Source organism: Athalia rosae, chromosome 2, assembly GCF_917208135.1.
Source record: "Athalia rosae chromosome 2, iyAthRosa1.1, whole genome shotgun sequence".
NCBI lineage: Eukaryota > Metazoa > Arthropoda > Insecta > Hymenoptera > Athaliidae > Athalia > Athalia rosae.
This window is the reverse complement of record NC_064027.1, coordinates 27,572,302-27,589,998: the sequence shown is the minus strand read 5'-3', so window position 1 is coordinate 27,589,998 and position 17,697 is coordinate 27,572,302. Positions and strand designations below refer to the sequence as shown.

Below are 17,697 nucleotides of genomic sequence, written 5' to 3'. Positions count from 1 at the left end.
GTGTCTTCAAGAAGAGTTATTGAATATAACAAAGTTTCATATTAGCTAGATTGATCACTGAACGAAAACCTCGCCTAATCCGTGATTTGAATCAAAAGCGCTGTTCCTTTGAGAATCCAATAGGATTGTTGGCGAGCCGAACTTAGTAGGATCGCTACCACAAAATTTGTGCTATGTCCGGTTGTAGAAAGAACCCCAGCCCTTACGCTTGTTTTATACAAAGGACAAACGTATCTGGGATCTACTTCCGGCAATGATGCTGTTGGTTGCACGTGTAAGACCGGCAGAGATGGATTCATTTCACCTAAAGCACATTTCCGGGATGTGATATGCGAACACTTTTATAATTTAAAAATACTCACCCTTGTTCGCATCAACAAGAACCATGAATTGAAAATCCCATTTACCAGCATCCAGGAACAGCCCATGGATTAAAACTCCATCTTGTGGAACGCTAAGATTTCCGTATGCACCGGGCACCTTGCGGAACATGATACAACATGTCATTTTAAAGCATTGCGTAAAATTTATCGTGGAATAGATATGAACAAACGGAATCCTACCTCTTTATGAGCTTCACGATGAGCTGTTTCTATGGAATCTTGAGCCAGCACAACTTTAGTTGGCGTAAAATCGAGCTTCAGATGATCAATTGGGGTGTTATGCTTCCTAGCATAAGTTTGCAGCATTCCAGTAATGAAGCCTTGTGGAAATGACATACCCGAAATCCAGAAAGAAATTGGCATTTCGTAGAGCAACCAGGTCTATAATTAATTACATGTTGCATAATTATTCCATCTGAAATTCTGATGATTATCGATCAACACCTACGGAAATGAAGTCAATTCGCAGCTCCAGATCTCTGATCCAACTTCCCAAACTTTTCAATGAAGGGTAAACGTTCACGTTGTGCCACATTTGCGGGACCTACGATAATCAATTAGTACCATCTGCGATGATAATACGTTCGTCTTCTTTGTACCTGATTGTGAATTAGTGCTCTGAAAACTTTTTCCAGTTCATCAGACATCACGACAAATCCCCTTATCGCTCGTTGAAGATTATCCATAGATGAATGAATTTTCGCTAAAAGTTTATTGAACCTATCAACTTCGTGCAGTAGAACTGTTGTGAGCGAAGGGATTCGACCGGCTGAGTCTTTCTGAGGATATGAAATTTTTTGAAAATTATTTTCAGGAAACACAAGGACAAAAAATTAGGGGTGGATCGATGGAAAATTTACTTTCAGGTGATTGGGATTACATTCGTAAGGATCAATCGATAAGATGATCCGTTCCATGATATTATCAGCTAGTTGAAACGCAATTTCTGAACTCGATACGCCTTCCCCAGTCGCAGCGACTCTCGGTTGCACCTCCATTAAGGTGTTAATTACAGTCTTTGTTTCTTTCAGCTAAAATCCAAACAATAAATTTTCGAATTCGAGAAATTAACGGACTCCTCAATCACAAAATGAGGTATACCTGATACGCGATATTAGCGTTCTCGTGCATGCCATAAATTTCTGGTTCTTCAATTATCGGAAAATTCTCAACAAAGTCTCGGTATTCTTGTAGTTTTTTGAATACAGGGCAGTAGTATGTTCCCGACAACGAGTAAGTGTAGTCTGAAAATATAATTCGCTAGATTCCGCTGACGTTTATTGAAATCGAAAATCGTTAAATCGAACTTACCAGCGTTCAAAGTTTCGGGGGAAAAAAATCCTTCAAGTATAGTTTTCAGGCAACGTAAATCCCAATTATCGGTGATTCTTCCTCCATACGTTATTTCACCTGTGGAAAGTTAATTCCAAAATTAGCAGGATTCGTACCCTACCTCCTAACTTAGAGTTAACAGACCCGCTGAAATATACATCTTATACCTGTGATATATATCAATGCATCCCAAGGGATAACTCCGCTTGTACAAAACATTTGTAGATTCAATAAGCAACACTCTCGATCGTTGGTATTAAATTCGTACAAAATGTTCCACCCAAGAGGACCGAATTTCTTTCTCTCCTGAATAATTGCGTGGAAAAAACAAATCCCGAATACCATTTTCCGCCAGGCTATTCCCAATGCTGCAATTAGAGATAACACGATCTGTACTATTCGATGTACTCATATCTTACATCACGATAAATTACCGTGATTTTCAAAAAAGTCTTCGTCCAGCTCAAAGAGGGATCTTTTGATGTTGGCTTTCAACCCTTTTGGTGGTTCGTTGGTCACTTTAACAGAGTTCTGAAGGATAGAAATTGGGAATGAAATACTGGGCATAGAACTTAAAAACAGTCTAAAATCCTGATGGACTTCTTCAGGAGCCTCCGAAATGTCGATCACTAATTTTTCCATAGTAAGCATCCACGAGGTTGCCAAATGACAGTTCTGCAGAAATACCCAGTCGCCGTCTTTCGTTCCTTTTTTCAAAAGGGATTCGGCGACTGGACCTTGTCCTTGGCCAAGGGATATCGATTGTATTCTATCAACAAATCCCATTTCACCGGCGAATTTTTGAAATGCACCAAAGGGGTCGGATCCTGTACTCAATACGAAAACGAGAGGAGTTGTCTTCGATGTGTCTGGGAAGCTGCGACGCAAAATAAAAAATAATCATATTAGATATCACACTTATTGAAATAATCTAGATGATAACGAGTGCTCACAGAAGTTGAAGAGATATCATTGGTGATTCGATAAACTGTTGGCCAAGGTTTTTCTGGACGTAGGCCGTTATACCGAAAATAAGTTTTTCTTCTTTCATCGCTTTCAGTAGCATCAGTTTTTCCATGTCAGTTAAGTTTGCATTCCAATTATACGTTGAATTTGTATTATTCGTTGGAATTATATTTATTTCCTGTCAACCCGAATTTATTATTTTTTTTTTCGTTAATTAAATCTGTATTTTGAAACTCTCAGGTCTAATTCGATCTGAGAATTACTTTTTTGAGAACAGAGATAAGAATTCTGGTCTCCCTCATTTTATTTTATTCACCTGTTCATTTGTGCCGATTGATATATTTATTTTATTCAAGGCGTCTTCGGCAAGTTTTTTGAATGTTTCAAAGTTTTCAGTCAGGTAAATAACCCCGTTCCAAGTTTGTTCAGTCAAAGTCGGGTAATCGGGTTTCATAGGCTAAGGGTTACAAAATCGTAATAAAGAAGGGTTTCGATTCTTCGATCACGTCAGAGTCTATACCGCTTTGAATTGACCGACTCCATGCAGCAGGAAATTCCATTCGGCAGGGCTTATGATTCCAGAATTTAAATAGATCGCGACATTCAACATGAAGCTGAATACCAACTTGTGCTTTTCGAAAAGTCCCCTCGAAACATTTGTGTAAATCGCCGTAGTTATTTCGTTGTACAGGATCAAGAGACGTTCTTTTAAATCGGAACTTTTTCTACTTGTTTCGATAACAATGTTGAACACCTTGAACCCAATTCGTTCGATATCATTGCCATAGCAAAATAATCTTGTCCATCCGAGTACAACTCACCTGGTTAAAATATTTCAACGAAAATTGGTACATCGGATCAATTTCCGCGAGATTAGCGACGACGAAATACAAGACCGATCCTCTCGTGGCGACCGATCTGTACTTTTCTCTGGCAATTGTAATTTTCTCTTCCGTGGCTTCTGTTTCTACCAAACGAGTTGCTATAATCGCTGAAGTTTCTTTGCTGTCGTTCAGCGTTTCGATGAGTTCTTCGTTGTCCAAAATATTGTCTCCCGAGCTAAAAAGAAGCGATAAAATCTTGTCCTCTATCAACGACAGTTGTCCCTTGTCAGCGTTAATTTTTGCTATTAATTCGTTGCGCATTTTTTCGAGATCTGGTCTCTCCAGCCGCACGACGTCTCTGAAAAATATTTTTCGATGCACGGTTAAATTTACCAGCTCTCTGAGACTGAGAATACAAACAAATAATTCTGCAAGTATCGCAATACTCACGCCAATAACTGATCCTCAAGTCCCGAAGGAGTTACGGTAAAATTGACGATGGTAACTTTTATACAAATTTCCGGCAAGTAATGAGGATTAGCCATTTTAGTTGTGATGTATAGTTTGAAATTCGAATCGTATTCCACTTCTGAGTCACCGATACGGATCAACAATCGTCCGCCCTGATATCGAAGGATTGACGTAGAATAAATTGTAAATTGGAATTTTCTAGAATTTATGTACCATTATGAAAACTTGTTTCAAAAGAACGGGTTCGAGACTTGGATCCAAAGTTTCTCCAATTTCCTGGAGTAGCATAGGAGCTCCGATTCTGATGCAGGCCTCCATGATTCGCATGAAGTTTGAATCTGTCATTTTACAGATCTTTAAATTATTCTCACGCTCCATGTTACGGATCCACCGGTTCGCCTGAGAAATGAAATTTTCTTATCCATTTCAGTACCTGATCGATAACATATTTTCCCTTTTATTCTCTACCTGTTCCTGCGGGTCTATCATGAGAGGCCATCGACCGGCTTGCGTTACCAAAATCGCGTTTTCCGTGCTAACTTGATCTCTCGGCAAACCAAATCCATTCCAGCAACGAATTTCGTAGGGATCAGCTAAAACGTTGATCAAATTGAAACCGGGAGTGATCGGAACTTCCAACTCGGTGCAGCTTTTGATCCAACTGTTCAATAACTCTTCTCTGTAATCGCTTGTAAAAGCTCCGAGATACGCCAGCGCACCAGCCGCGATTAAAATATCACCAGTTAAGTTTTGGATCTGCCTATCGAAGTCCTGTGACGCAGAAGATAATGTCAGAATTTTCATCGCACATCACGCGATAATTACTGGTCTCACTTTCATTAATTCTTCCCACCGGACTTGTTCGTCGGAAAGAGCTGAAGTCAATCGTCCCGATCTGTTCAGTCGAGCTTCAGCAAGTTGCATATTATATTCCAGTTGAGCCAAATTATTAACAGCTCCGTCGAACTGCGCTTGGAGTTTTGCGATTTTCTTTTCAACTTCTGCCAGTTGCTTCTGCTTTTGCTGCAGAACGCCTTCGATGACCCAAAGTTCATTTTGGGCTTGCACCAGTCTGTAGATGAGATGGCGTGTTGTGAGGTGAAGAATTTAATTTTAGAAAATAAAAGGTCGGTCTAAAACTGATTACTTGATTCTTTTGGGTTCAACGATTCTGTAGAGTTTAGCGTAGCCATGTATCGCTCTGACCCAAATGCAAATTGATTTACAAACTTTGCTTTGCTTCGCTACAATTTCTGGCAAAAATTCCGGGTGGTTTACGTATTCCTGTAATTTTTTCAGTAACTTGTCGCTTATATCGTCTTTTGGATACTGTAACAATCTATCTAGAAAGTGAACATCCGCTAGAACTATTTTAGCCGATGCCCAATCGAGTCTGTTGAACATGAAAGAAAAAAATGTATGGTCTCATCGCAATCGCCAATCATTTCCGATGACTTTTGAATGGTTTCTCACTTTTCTCCCAACAGTAGATCGACCGCCTCCATTACGAATCTGACCAAATGGGGTGGTTTATTGAATACTTTGATCTCATTTATATCGTTTTTGTTCAGAGATTCGAGGGCTCGTTTCGCCTCTTCTAAAGCTGGCATCGCTGCGTCCAAATCTTTTTTCGCATCCGCTTCCAAAAGAGCCGTCGCCTCTGCTTTTACCTGGACATTTTTAAGTCGATAATATTCCATGGCCTATGAATTTTTTACTCGTCGTGCAGTATGAGGATACTTTTGCAGTCGCTTCATCCGCAGCCACGATGGTTCTCGCTTTGTCAGCTTCCACTTGTTGTCTCTGAACGATAACGAGTAGTTTGGACACCTCTTCGGAGCTGACTTTTAGCTTTGGCGCCAAGACTAGGAGTTGGGCTTTCATATCAGCCACTGTTTCATTGGTTTCGAATAGTTTCTGCAAGACATATTTGAATCGCTCCGTTCAAAAATTACACTCTACCGGATCTCAACAGATTTGAAATTCTCACGCGAAGTCCGTTCGAGATCTTATCTTTCGTCATTAGCGTCTTCTTCTTTTTAGCCTCCAACGTAGAAGCGTATAATTTTAGGAGCTCCAAGTAACTACTGGGTGTCGTGTAATACCTACGTCGTACTTCGTTGAAAAATCGGACGGTCATTTCCTCGACACTCTGTAAAAATTGAAAGCCACGATGTTCGGAACGAAAAAAAAAAAAGCACACACTCGTTACCTCGTGCATTAAAACGCAAATGGAAGACAACGCTGGGATCATCGGGGAGTCGTTTCCGACGATAGAACCTAGTGTATTTTCGGCAACGGACAAAAGGGCTTCGTCTGGCCATTTCGTGTACCAATCTATGGTGCAACAATTGACCAACGATGGGAACATCCGACACCGACGTCTGGGAAATTAAATTATTCAGCGTAGAAAAAACGGGTGTTCCATTTTTTTTTTTTTCACCTAGGTACCTGAAAGCGTCTCCGACGGGACTCATGCACAACATTAGGTGCAAGTGATTTCTTACTCTTCCAATAAAATATCGGTATATATCGTCCCTGGCCGTTTCTGGAATGCCCGCCAATTTTGCTGCTGGCCTCGTAGCGATTATTGCTTTTTCCAACTCGTCCGTTTCGAAGAGATTCGGAACCTCTCCTGAATTCAACGTGTTATTTATGTCTTCCAAAAATTCTTCGACCACGATTTGCGTGTCGGTGAAAAGAAACGTTACATCCGTTGCCGCGGAACCGGGGGCGAAATAAAAACGTCGCAAATCATCGTGCCAAGAGTTTACGTCGTAACCGCGACAGACTTCTATCTGCTGGCATCTGAGGGACGACGGTAAATTTAGAAGGATATAGGAATCGCTGGAATAGCGAATTACGTCGAATTTTCGGGATATCGGAAAGTAGAATATACTAACGGATAACCGTTGACGTGAGAAGCTAGTTTTGTCAAGCTCTGTTTTCCCATACCCCCTACACCGACTAACAAACCGTTTCCTCTTTCGGAACGGAGTATTCTAGCCAATCTGCATAAATGTTCGACAGCGTCCATGAAGAAAATAATGTTCATTTCTTTCACCGTTGATAAACAATAATCGTCCAAGTAGTCCTGAAAAAGTACCGTCCTATTTACAATTCAAAAAAAATTAGCGGATTGCCCAGAGCATCCTTTGAAACATCCTTACGATCCTTCCACCGTATTTCATTACCTGGAGAACCCCTTTCAGTTTTGCGACGTCATTGATTTCCTGATAAATCCTGTTTTCCTTGGCGGCACCGAGAACCATGAAATCTCCGAAGAGTAAAATTGGCGGGTGTTCGATGACCTCGTCATTTGGTAACGGTACCACCTCGTTTCCGAATGTGCGCTTACACATCTCGGTGAGGAGTCGATAGAAGTAGGACTTATCTTCCACGTTGATCAAACGATCGTGAAAAACTCGCAGGCATTCGTGGTAAAAGAGTCTGGCGATCAGACGGTTTATTAGAAGTAGAGGTACAGGTCGATGGTATACGCATTTTCATACCTGAGGATTTGTTTGGATTCCCTTACGTCGGAAGGATCAGCTTGGAGCATCCCTTGAAAGCATTTCGATAAGTCGCGTAGATTGAACACGTAATGACTTTTTTCGGGAGTCGGGAGTAAGTCTATCGCTATTCTGTCGTAAATTTCTACCGTAGCTCCTACAATTTTGTCACCTACGTCAACGACCGGGGCGACAAAGTCCTTCAAAAATCCACGCATTATGGCTCTGAAATTATTCAGCCTTCGAGTGAGATCTAGTTTCTAAGAATTGTACTTTTTCAGGTATAATGCTACCTGAATATCGCTTTCAAAGAGCCTTCCGTCGGCGCCGGGATAACCAGCATTCCAAAATGTCTCACGAACCTCGGAGTGAGGACATTTCTACCTCCGCCGGGCGGGGCACAAGCGCAGGATAATACAACGTCTTCAATTACCTTCCAAAACAATCTATCTCTATCGTAGAGGCCACCGAAGTCCAGAAATTGTCTGTGTTGTAAGAAAGTTGCACAATTTTTTCCACGAAGATGATTCTGATGTATTTTTACCGTAGGAGTTCGATCGGCGGTTGAGATCCGTAGGTGTCTAATTTGGGCATATTGACATCGTCGATGAAGACACATACACGTTTCCCAACCGGAGCTCCGATCAGAGCTTTCTTCTTCTTTTCCAGTTTCAACTCGAGGATTTCTTGGGTACGACCACTGCTCGTTTGGGCTGAGAAGTTCAATATCACAGGAACCCATGCTTCGGTTTTTTGTAAATTGTTGAGCACCAGTTTCGCTATCACCGATTTTCCCACTCCTGTGAAATCATATTATTCCACAACTTGCGGTATTTAGGGACATGGCAATGACGGAATACAATGTTATCGAACAAACCGGTTCCTCCGGTGAACAAAACCGCTTTGTTCACCTCTACCAATTTCTGCATAATGTAAGAAAACCGAACAGTGTCTACAGTTGGTACCAAAATTTCGAAAAACGGTTGTTCCGGATTATAGTTGAATGTCGGCAGTAATTTCAGCCATAAATCCATACGACGACCTTGTACGTTCAGGTAAAGGCTCCATAGATCTCCACTCGATGGTAATCTAGGATTATTCAAAAATTTTACTCAAATATCGGTTATAATTTTTAATCTTAGTTGCGTGCATTGTGCAATCACCGCGCATCTGAATTTTCGTCGAACAATTCTTTGACGAATGTTTCAAATATTTCTCTAGAACTATCGATCAGGTTTCCTCCAACCGACCAGATAAAAGCGAAAATGAACGCTTGCGTCAGAAAAGTTTTTGCCCTTGATTTTTCTACCGATCTATCGATCGCTCCAGGTTCGTTTAGAATGCTTTCCATCAGAGCACATAGCATGTTGGCCTTGCTTATATCGACCTGTAAAATTTCTTCGCCTTAATCAGCACAGTCTACACGCACGTTATATTCAATTCATTCGTATAAAAAAAATCTTCAACCTGATTAATCGCATGGTCGCAATTTTTTTTGAAAAACGTCAAACCGTTGTCCATGTATCTTTCGAACAGATCGATGATCTGCTCTTTCACGTCGTCGTTCACCAATTTCCAAGGGAGTTTAGAGGCCCAAGTTTTAACGTAGGGAAGCCATTGGAGCTCGGTGGGATCGAGGTACACCATGCCTGTACGTGTATTGAATAAAAAGAGAAAAAAAAAAAAAAAAAATTGTGGATATTGAGACGGTATCGATTGGGACGAATCATTTCAACAATGTTTACCGCATCGACTAACTGTTGCTGGGGAGGCTTGAGCCAAGTCCATAACTTCGAAGACCATGTGAACGTAAGGCGTGAATTTTATTCTCTCGGAATTGGCGAGACACAGCATTTTATTATCGTCTAAAACAGTGTTCATGTTTTCTATCCACACAGCGTCTACCGGTCCGTCGCAAACCACCCATTGATGGTCCTCCGTCGAAGCCTGTCGACGGATTCATGAATTCATATTCAACTTTATTCCATCGGATCACAACCAAATTCGTTCATTCATCTCATCAAGGTACTGACGGAACAAGCATTGCGCACGATGATCCCGAGCAAACCATCGTGCCATTCGTTGGACAGAGGATTTATCTCCCCGTACAATTCTCCGATCGTTACGGATTTTGGATTCAGGACGTACATGTGGACAGGCTGAAAATATTGCCCGGCGATTCCCTCGCGGTGAAGACGCGTCAACGTGTCGCACAAGGTCTGAAAAATATCATCGGAACATCCGTCGGCTGAAAATTTATTCTCTGAAAACCTCGAACGTGGATTACTTTCAAGACGGTAGTCTTTCCGCCTCCCGTCGGTCCTACGAGCATGACTCCGTGCCTGACTATCATAGTTTCGTGCAACTGGATGACTTTTTTTATAGAACAGAGCTCCGGCTGGAGCTGCGCTTCTCGCATCACCTTTGAAAATGATCGAGTTGAATTTTTAAAAAATTGTCAATTATCCCGGCATCGTAGTGCAGTACTTTAACGGTCGTTTTCTGGAACACGCCGTAGTCCTCTTCCGGAATTATCACCCCCGGGAAGAGATCGCCGAGTATTCCCTGTTGTAAAATAATAATTCATCGAATCGATTGTGAAATTCGACGCGAAATCGAGGCGCAAGGTCTCAAACTGCACCTGAAATAGCTCCGTGTCGTCCGCTAAGAATTTCGGAATATTGCTGTCTCGGAGAGCTCTGATCAGAACCACATCCTCTTGTTTGTCGGGATTCTCTCGCTTCAGACTCCCGGCCATCACCAGGACACTTTTAACCGCTCTGCACAAACAGAGTGACCACATTCAATGACACGTGACACGAAGTACCGGTAAGTACGGCTCAACCTCATCCCAAAATCGTAATGATCCTGCTGCGAGAGTTGTTCACTGCACAACGTATACATTAAGGTCATTTTCTTGGAGAGGGATTTCGAAGATTCGAATCCTTCGGAGTAGAGGGTCACCTCGGCGATGAGCTCTGCGCAACGAATCACGAACGCATTATTATCCGAATCTTAATGCTAGAGGTACGGTTTTATTTTACTGTAGTCCGGAACCATCATGGATATCGGACGGAACAGGGACTTGAGATTGTCCGGCAATTCCGTACGACCCGCGTAACCCGGATTCATCGTTATGAAAGCGGCGCAGGACATCACCAGCTTTATTTTTCTCCCTTCGAAGACGAACCTGCGTATGAACGAGCCTGCGTTGGGTTTCGTTGCGATCAAACTTTTGCGGTAAACTCACTCTTTGGCTCTGGACACTTTTGCATTTCTTATGGTAATCAATTGCTGGGCGATCACAGATAGCACCTCGATATCTATACGATTGAACTCGTCGAAGCAACACCACGCGCCGGATGTGGCGAGGCCGGAAAAAAATCTACCCATCATCTGTCGGGGGTGAAAAGATCGGTCACTCGCTCCAGTTTCTTCGACGACTGTATCAGACACTGTTGTGTTTTAATCGGTAGACGAAAATGGAATATACCCTGTAATCGAGTCCTTCGGAACAATTGAAAACGACGCATTGTATCGCCAGAGCTTTAGCCAGGTCTTTGGTCGTCTCGGTTTTTCCTGTGCCAGCAGGTCCAGCGGGAGCTCCACCTGGCGAAATTCGATTATTGGGCTACCGTGATTCGGGGGAAAACAAAAAACTCAAGTCACCTAAATCGAGTTGAAGGGCCCCCATAAGGCAAAGATAGCATTTGTCGGTCAGGGGAGTTATCACCAGCCTCCTCTGCGCCCCGAGATATTCGTACCCGTAAAGATATTCAGCGCTGCTCATTCGAGCCAAGCAATTGTCGATTTCTTCGTCCCAGTAATAACGAAGCGCTTTCATCCACTCGAAATTCGTGCTGATCGCGATAAAAAATTCTCTCGTTCAAATTCCACTCTCGTGGTCATCGGTGATCAATCGATACTCACCTCGAACTCACCTTGTTCTCAACAAGAATGGTAATCGTGTCTCTCGCGTGAACGTCAACGGTTATCAAATTGATTATAACTTCGCGCACGAGCCTCGTGAGCTCTCCTCTCACCATCGCGGCCAGTTGATTCAAATCCTAACAAGAATCATTGAGATATCGCACGTGAAATCCAGCAATCGAAATTCGTTGGAAATTCTCACCGTGTAACATTTTTGCTCAAACGATCGCATCGCATTTTGTACGTTGACTTTATCATCTAGTATAATATGGACGTTTCTGGCCCAGAATATCTGCGAGACGGTCAAAACTATCTGGAATGCAGAGTTCGCGCTATCAAGATAAATAAATTCACGTAGGTGTATGAAATCCTGCGGATCAATTGAAAAAACCTGCGAGGGGTGCGCGACTAGGAACATTTCTCTTCCCCTGTTTCGGAGGTCGCTTATCGCGGACTTCATTCTTCTTTTTAGGGATGAGAACATCGATGCCTCAACCTTCCCCAGCCAGTCTTCCACGTTGCCCCTGGCCTTCAACCCTTTACCTAGCTGAACTCTTTCTCCCTCTGGAGATAACATCGCACTGATGTCTGTCGTCAGTACAACAGCATCCGGGGCAGCTTCTGTACTGTCGTCTGTCTGCGCCGTGGCAAATTCCAAACGATGAATCGCGTCGAAACATTTCTGTAAGTGTCTCTGCACAGCGTGGGGATTTCTGGTCTGTGTGATTTCATGAAGGTTCGTTTAACGTGATTATTGAGGTTTCTACGTGTTACGTTTTATTTCATCGATCATATCGAGTTTTGGATTGATTGAAATGGACGATCGATCGACGCGATGATTGATTGACTCATACCTGGGCCAAAATCTCAAGGAGTTCGTCATTCGACAAGAAAAAGAATCTCGGAAAAGCAATGCGCTTAGTTTCCAGATACGCTTCGAGACACTTGAGGATTTGATCCAAATTTTTGTTGTTCTCGATGAACTTCTCGTACAGTCCGGGCTGGCAACAAGCTTCCAGTGCCAGTGGCATCTGCGGTAAAAATGATCGAGAAATTTTCGGCTGAGCAAATAATTAAGAGAGTAGGCTCCTTCTAATACCTTGACTGTCTTCCGCATTATTTCTTTCCATGACTTATCGACGACTATGAAGAGTTTCGATTCGACCGGAAGCTGTCTTTGGATATCAGGAGCTGAAAATATTGACTCCAAGTACAGCCATTGCTGCTGGCAATACTGCCAAGCGTCCTGAAATTTAAATTTCGTGATCGTCAAGTCCGTACCGATGGATAGTTTCGAATTGATTATCTTAACACTACCAATGTCTTCCAAAAGAGATCGAGCTGTCGAACCCAATCGTCTATTCTGGATTTAATCGGACCAACGTGACGAGAAGCTGCGATGGTTTGCACATTGATGTTGCTTTCCTCCAGGACGGCTTGAACGTCCTCGAGAGTCCCCAAGATGAATACGTCTTTGGATTCTTTGTGCGGTATGACAGTGAATTCCAAGGTCTTCCAAGAGTCCTCAACTTTTTTCAACAGTAACTCTAATCCAAATTCTGAACTAGCCGCTGCCGCTATTTCCATCAATTGAGCAGGATAAGAGAATACGTTGAGATTCTCCAAGAGGCCGAGTGTGACCGGTTCGTCCGCTGTAAATTTGTAGTTCAGCAGACTTTCAATTTTTTGCCAGTGACGACTTTTTAGATTTGGATTTCTCAGGTATCCGATGATGGGTAGTTTGTCTCTTATGGTCTCCACGTCGTTCTTCAATTTCGGGACAATGTCGTTGGCCGGTAAACCTTTCTCCAACATTACAATATTTTTGACGTTACGAGATGTGAACGTCGTCATCTCCTCCACATTTAGGGATTCGAATAACACCGAGTACCATTCTTCGACGGCGGAGGCCCAACCGTCGACCGTTTCCCACAAGAGCGTACGGAGTCTGACTTCGTTCGTTACTTGCTCGAGTATATCGAATCTCGTCACCTCAACCTGCCACGTAAATTCACTGAATTGTAAAATAATATTCGTTCGCCGTTCTACTCCGCGTGTACCTTGAACGCCTTCTGGTAATTTCTGTACTCGTTCGCCGTACTCGCGCACTCGGTCATCCTCGCGTTCAGGTTTTTCAAGGTAGAAAAACAGTGGGCAATGTTGCTCTCCGAACTCAGTAGCCAACTTTGCTGAGGAAGATTTTTTAAATGTCGTTGGAGAAGGGCGTTTTTTGATATTGCCTAGGACAGTAAGACTGGGAAAGTAAACTCACAACAACTTCGTCATTGATGTCTGAAATCTTGTCAATTAATTCGTCGATATCCAATTGAAGCTGCGAATTGAAGCTTGCTATAAGATTGTCCCTCGAGACGACTCGTTTTTCTACCGCCAAACGTAGACTCGTAAATTGGACATTTATACCCTGAAATTAAATAATTAATTGAATGCACATAATTCAGATTTTCACAATTGGGGTTTGTGTGATAACTCTTACCAAATAATTGGCAACTTCTTCCGGTGGCACAGGAATCTGATATTCCTCCATTATGTCGTAGATTTCTTTCGCGTATTCCAGCTGGGTTTCCATACTGTCAATTTTATGTTGCGCTTTGTCGAGAAATTTAATGTACGCAACGAAATCCTCGGTTGATACCGGATCGATTTCGAGATAATTTATGGCGTCGATCGCCGCCGTTAAAACCGTGTCTACCTTTGACTTTCCGATTCTACAAAGAGGAAAGAAAAGTTCATTGCAACCATCGGAGTTCCGTGATAATCGAAAGTGTGAAAAAATAAAAATTCCCAACAACAAATGTGTACTAACGAGGGCAGTACCGATTCCAGGACTCTCAATTTTTTATTAGGTGCGACAAGAGCGATATCCTTGAACCTGTCCAATATGATTAAAAAAATTCCCAAATCCTCATGATCGGCGACCTCATTTATCGTCTCGATTTCGCTCGAGTAACGAATGTACAATTTTCGAAATTTTTCGCAAACAGTTTCCCGTCGGATTATCTGATCGTCGGAGGCCATGTCTTCTTTGTAGAATACTTCTATCGGTATCAAGCGATTCCAATACAATTTCACAGCATCGATATTTTCATTCAAAACACTACGCAATTCGTTTTTTAACATATCCATTTCCGCATCTTGCTTCAAAACTGTCAAAATTTCGGGAGGGTTTCCGCAGAGTTTATCTTCGATTTTATGGTTGATCAGTGGCCTGGAGGTTCGTTAATCAGATATTTTTAATCCGTGATCCAATTTTCATCCATGGAATTCTCACCTGGTAAAACTGCTGAAATATTGATCGGATAGCAAAGGTTTTATGGCGTTTAAATTTTCCTCCCACAAGTCACAGATTGTTTGAAATACGTAAAACAATATCTCCTCGGAGGGATCCATTACTAATCCCGTATCTTCCGCGATTATTAAATTCGTAACAAAAAATGGATGCTGAAACGAAAAATCAACGAAATTAGCTGAATACTTTTCAATGGTTTTAACCAGGATTCATAATGACCTGGGGGTAAATTCCTGGTGTACGTGGGACGTCTATAGTAACGCCGATATCCGTTGCTTCCAGCAACTCTTTGGATGGTAAGAATTCCGTGTGCTTCCGCAAAATTTTCAGCAATTCCTTGTACGTATTGTTCAGCAATACGTGCATCATGTTCGTCTGCATGTAGTCGATGAGGTGTATAAAACTAAAGATAAATACGAAGTGACGAAAGAAGAGACGCAATTTTGTGACCATCAGAATTTCAACTCACCACGAAAGTCGGTAGCACTTTTTTCTTTTCGACGCCTGTTCTATGAAACTCATTTTCAGAACTCCGTCCTTTGGCATCTTAAATTTAGCTCCGCTGAACTGACCTTCGTCGACAACGGAATACACGGATGTTATTTTCAATGATAACATAAATCGCGAATGAACTTTACCTAATTTTCCGTAAGCGGTTTGCTCTATGGTGATGTTCGAGTCATCCGGAGTGTAACCCTGTTCCAAAAGAGCACCGAGACAAGCGTTGTTCACGATATCGACGGCGAGTTTCCTAAACTCGTCTAGTTTTTTTCTGATGGATTCCAATTTCGCTAACTTAAATGAGTCGTAATCAAAAAATTTATTCGACGATCGACTGCTGAGAAATTTAAGTGAAATCATGTCTACCTGCGCTTCGGCGTACATGAAAAGCGGCTGTTTTTCGTTCAACGAAAAATCGTTGAACGAAGAATCCAAAAAGACAGCGCACATCGCTTTCACCTCCAGAAGGGCCTTGCTCAGTATTGGATCGGAAATGAACAGATTTTTTTCCATGTAATTTCTAGCATTGACAAACTTTGACCATGCCAGCGTTTTCCTCCACACGTAAAAGGCTTTCCACAAACGGTACGTCACGAAGGACCTTATCTATCGATTATGTTAATAGGATAAAAATAGGCGTAAAAAGATGGCAGAGATTCTTTTTTATTTCACCTTCATTAATTTCAAGTAGAATCGATATTCTCTTTCCCAGAGTTCGATGGGCGTGAAAGACATTTCTTCAGGGCTGTACTGGGTCACACCGTCCGTACTGATGGTCATATAAGTTCGCTGAAGTTGATCGTAAGGAACAATTCTGGAGGATGATGAAGAATAAGAATTTGAAAATTTTTCGAAATCCTATCGATGGTCAGAATTGAGTCTCACTTCATGGCGTAGGGGGTGAAAAATTGAGAACACCTCTCGACGGCGTATACCATGTAAAAAAATCCGATCTTAGGGTCATTTCGAAGATCCTCGATTATCTTCAACTGGTCAACTATCTCAAGGGGTGGAGTCTGGGCCGTTTTCGTTTCCAAGATTTCTGAATCTTCCAGAACCTTGCCTGCCGGTCTTACGACGACTGAAAGGATTTCATTCCTCAGTTTTATCACCTAATATAGTAACGAAGTCGCTGATTTTCAAATAAATGCCTCGTACTTCGAACGGTTTTGGAGGTCAGAGACCCTCTGTGGCTGGATTTTTCCTCTACGTGAGGCAGAGGGATGTAAGGAAGACAAACTTTTTGACGAATCGCGTCCTGGTGATCGGTAAATCCGGTCTAGAATATAGAAGCGATCGCGGCAGAATTAAATCCTCGCGAGTCAAATGGGTGAAAAAAATTCCAGACGATTCTCACCAGTGGTTCCGGTATTTCTTTCTTATGCACGATTTTTTCCAATAATTTTTTATGAGGAACGTGGAACGGTATCTCTCCTCTCCCCCTGAAAATCTCAGTGGCCATCATTCGTCGACAGATAAATTTTAACGGCGCGTACTCACCTTTTGTAATTTTTTTGTGGTTTGCAAGTTATTCGATTTATCAAGTTATCGGGTTCCACATTCTTCTGAATGCAAAGCACTCTGTTCTCCAGATTACACGGGCAGTCGGAATCCGAAGAGATTTTTGACCACACCGACGACGCCTCTATCACGTCTTTACTACATTTCTTTCCATCCTTCGTATCACCCATTTTTATAGAACAAGTTAACCTCGCGATTCCTAGGATTTGATATCTAACGTCCCTGAAAAATATTCACCACGAATAAATCAAGCGCGATGCGTGCGAAAATTAATTAACGAATTATATGAAACGGAGAACAATTTACTCGTAGTACTCAGAGACGGGGCAAAAGATCGCGAGAAATCTTCATGGCGATTGAATTAAAACTCTGGTTCTGGATTGGAAGAATATCGCAGAGTAATAGATTGCTGGGATATTGATTTAACAGATGAGTTATGAATTTTTCATTGAAAAAAAAAATATCGAGAGTACCGATGACGTCCGTACACTTTTAATTCGTACACGGGTTGATTGGTCGACCAGCGATTTTCGATTTCAAATCCTGTTCATCATTTGTTAGCAAGCAATATTCAATTTCATGTAACGAATTATGATTGAATAATGCGGTTTTTCATCGCAACTTTCTCCGTAAACTCAGCTGATCGTATGCCAATTTTGAAAAATTTACCAAACATCGCGTACGAGACGCGAGTAAATTCGAAATTTTTTCGATTATTGCATTTCGTTTTCTTTCCTTTGCTGTAGATAACATAATTCGAGAATCGAAATAAAATCTTTTCGGTGCCGGTTAAAAAATATCTTTTAACGAACGGTGTGAATTCTTAACGAAATTCTTTCGAGGTAAAGTAAAAAAAAAAGCAAGAAACAAATTCAATTCAATTTTTCGACGCGAGTGAATCGATAAGTCAGGAAGTTTACGGCTAGCCGTCTTCGGTATTCTACTCTTCG

The 17,697-nt window shown here is 42.0% G+C and overlaps 1 protein-coding gene across 1 annotated transcript; it reads right to left on the bottom strand.

Moving 5' to 3' along the window:
• Positions 1–74: 74 nt before the first annotated feature.
• LOC105685719 (dynein axonemal heavy chain 6) lies at positions 75–16,959 on the bottom strand. The gene is made up of 61 exons (XM_048651378.1): positions 16,584–16,959; positions 16,392–16,505; positions 16,112–16,284; positions 15,899–16,040; positions 15,593–15,832; positions 15,364–15,520; positions 15,195–15,297; positions 14,945–15,128; positions 14,708–14,877; positions 14,243–14,644; positions 13,913–14,144; positions 13,691–13,840; positions 13,479–13,607; positions 12,736–13,416; positions 12,518–12,664; positions 12,273–12,449; positions 11,810–12,136; positions 11,621–11,731; positions 11,419–11,555; positions 11,158–11,348; positions 10,982–11,097; positions 10,739–10,884; positions 10,533–10,678; positions 10,334–10,466; positions 10,130–10,268; positions 9,976–10,053; positions 9,776–9,910; positions 9,522–9,707; positions 9,234–9,435; positions 8,956–9,137; positions 8,652–8,875; positions 8,366–8,577; positions 8,033–8,288; positions 7,782–7,973; positions 7,489–7,713; positions 7,171–7,426; positions 6,880–7,070; positions 6,428–6,784; positions 6,189–6,360; positions 5,967–6,128; positions 5,717–5,893; positions 5,450–5,646; positions 5,124–5,369; positions 4,811–5,048; positions 4,445–4,747; positions 4,190–4,375; positions 3,956–4,128; positions 3,503–3,863; positions 3,220–3,435; positions 2,998–3,138; positions 2,669–2,859; positions 2,150–2,592; positions 1,883–2,083; positions 1,695–1,793; positions 1,485–1,627; positions 1,244–1,414; positions 983–1,162; positions 832–927; positions 564–764; positions 363–480; positions 75–304 (listed from the first exon to the last, which is right to left on the bottom strand). The coding sequence occupies exons 1-61, from the start codon at positions 16,689–16,691 to the stop codon at positions 75–77; spliced, it is 12,096 nt and encodes a 4,031-aa protein (XP_048507335.1). The 5' UTR covers positions 16,692–16,959.
• Positions 16,960–17,697: the final 738 nt, after the last annotated feature.

Bases quoted from the DNA above. Each gene is read 5' to 3' on its own strand.
- LOC105685719 (XM_048651378.1), bottom strand. From the start codon at position 16,691: ATGATGGCCACTGAGATTTTCAGGGGGAGAGGAGAGATACCGTTCCAC. The intron at 10,269-10,333 runs GTTGAGCCGTAC...CTGTTTGTGCAG, and splicing joins CATTACGATTTTGGGATGAG to AGCGGTTAAAAGTGTCCTGG. The intron at 9,911-9,975 runs GTACTGCACTAC...TCATTTTCAAAG, and splicing joins TCCAGAAAACGACCGTTAAA to GTGATGCGAGAAGCGCAGCT.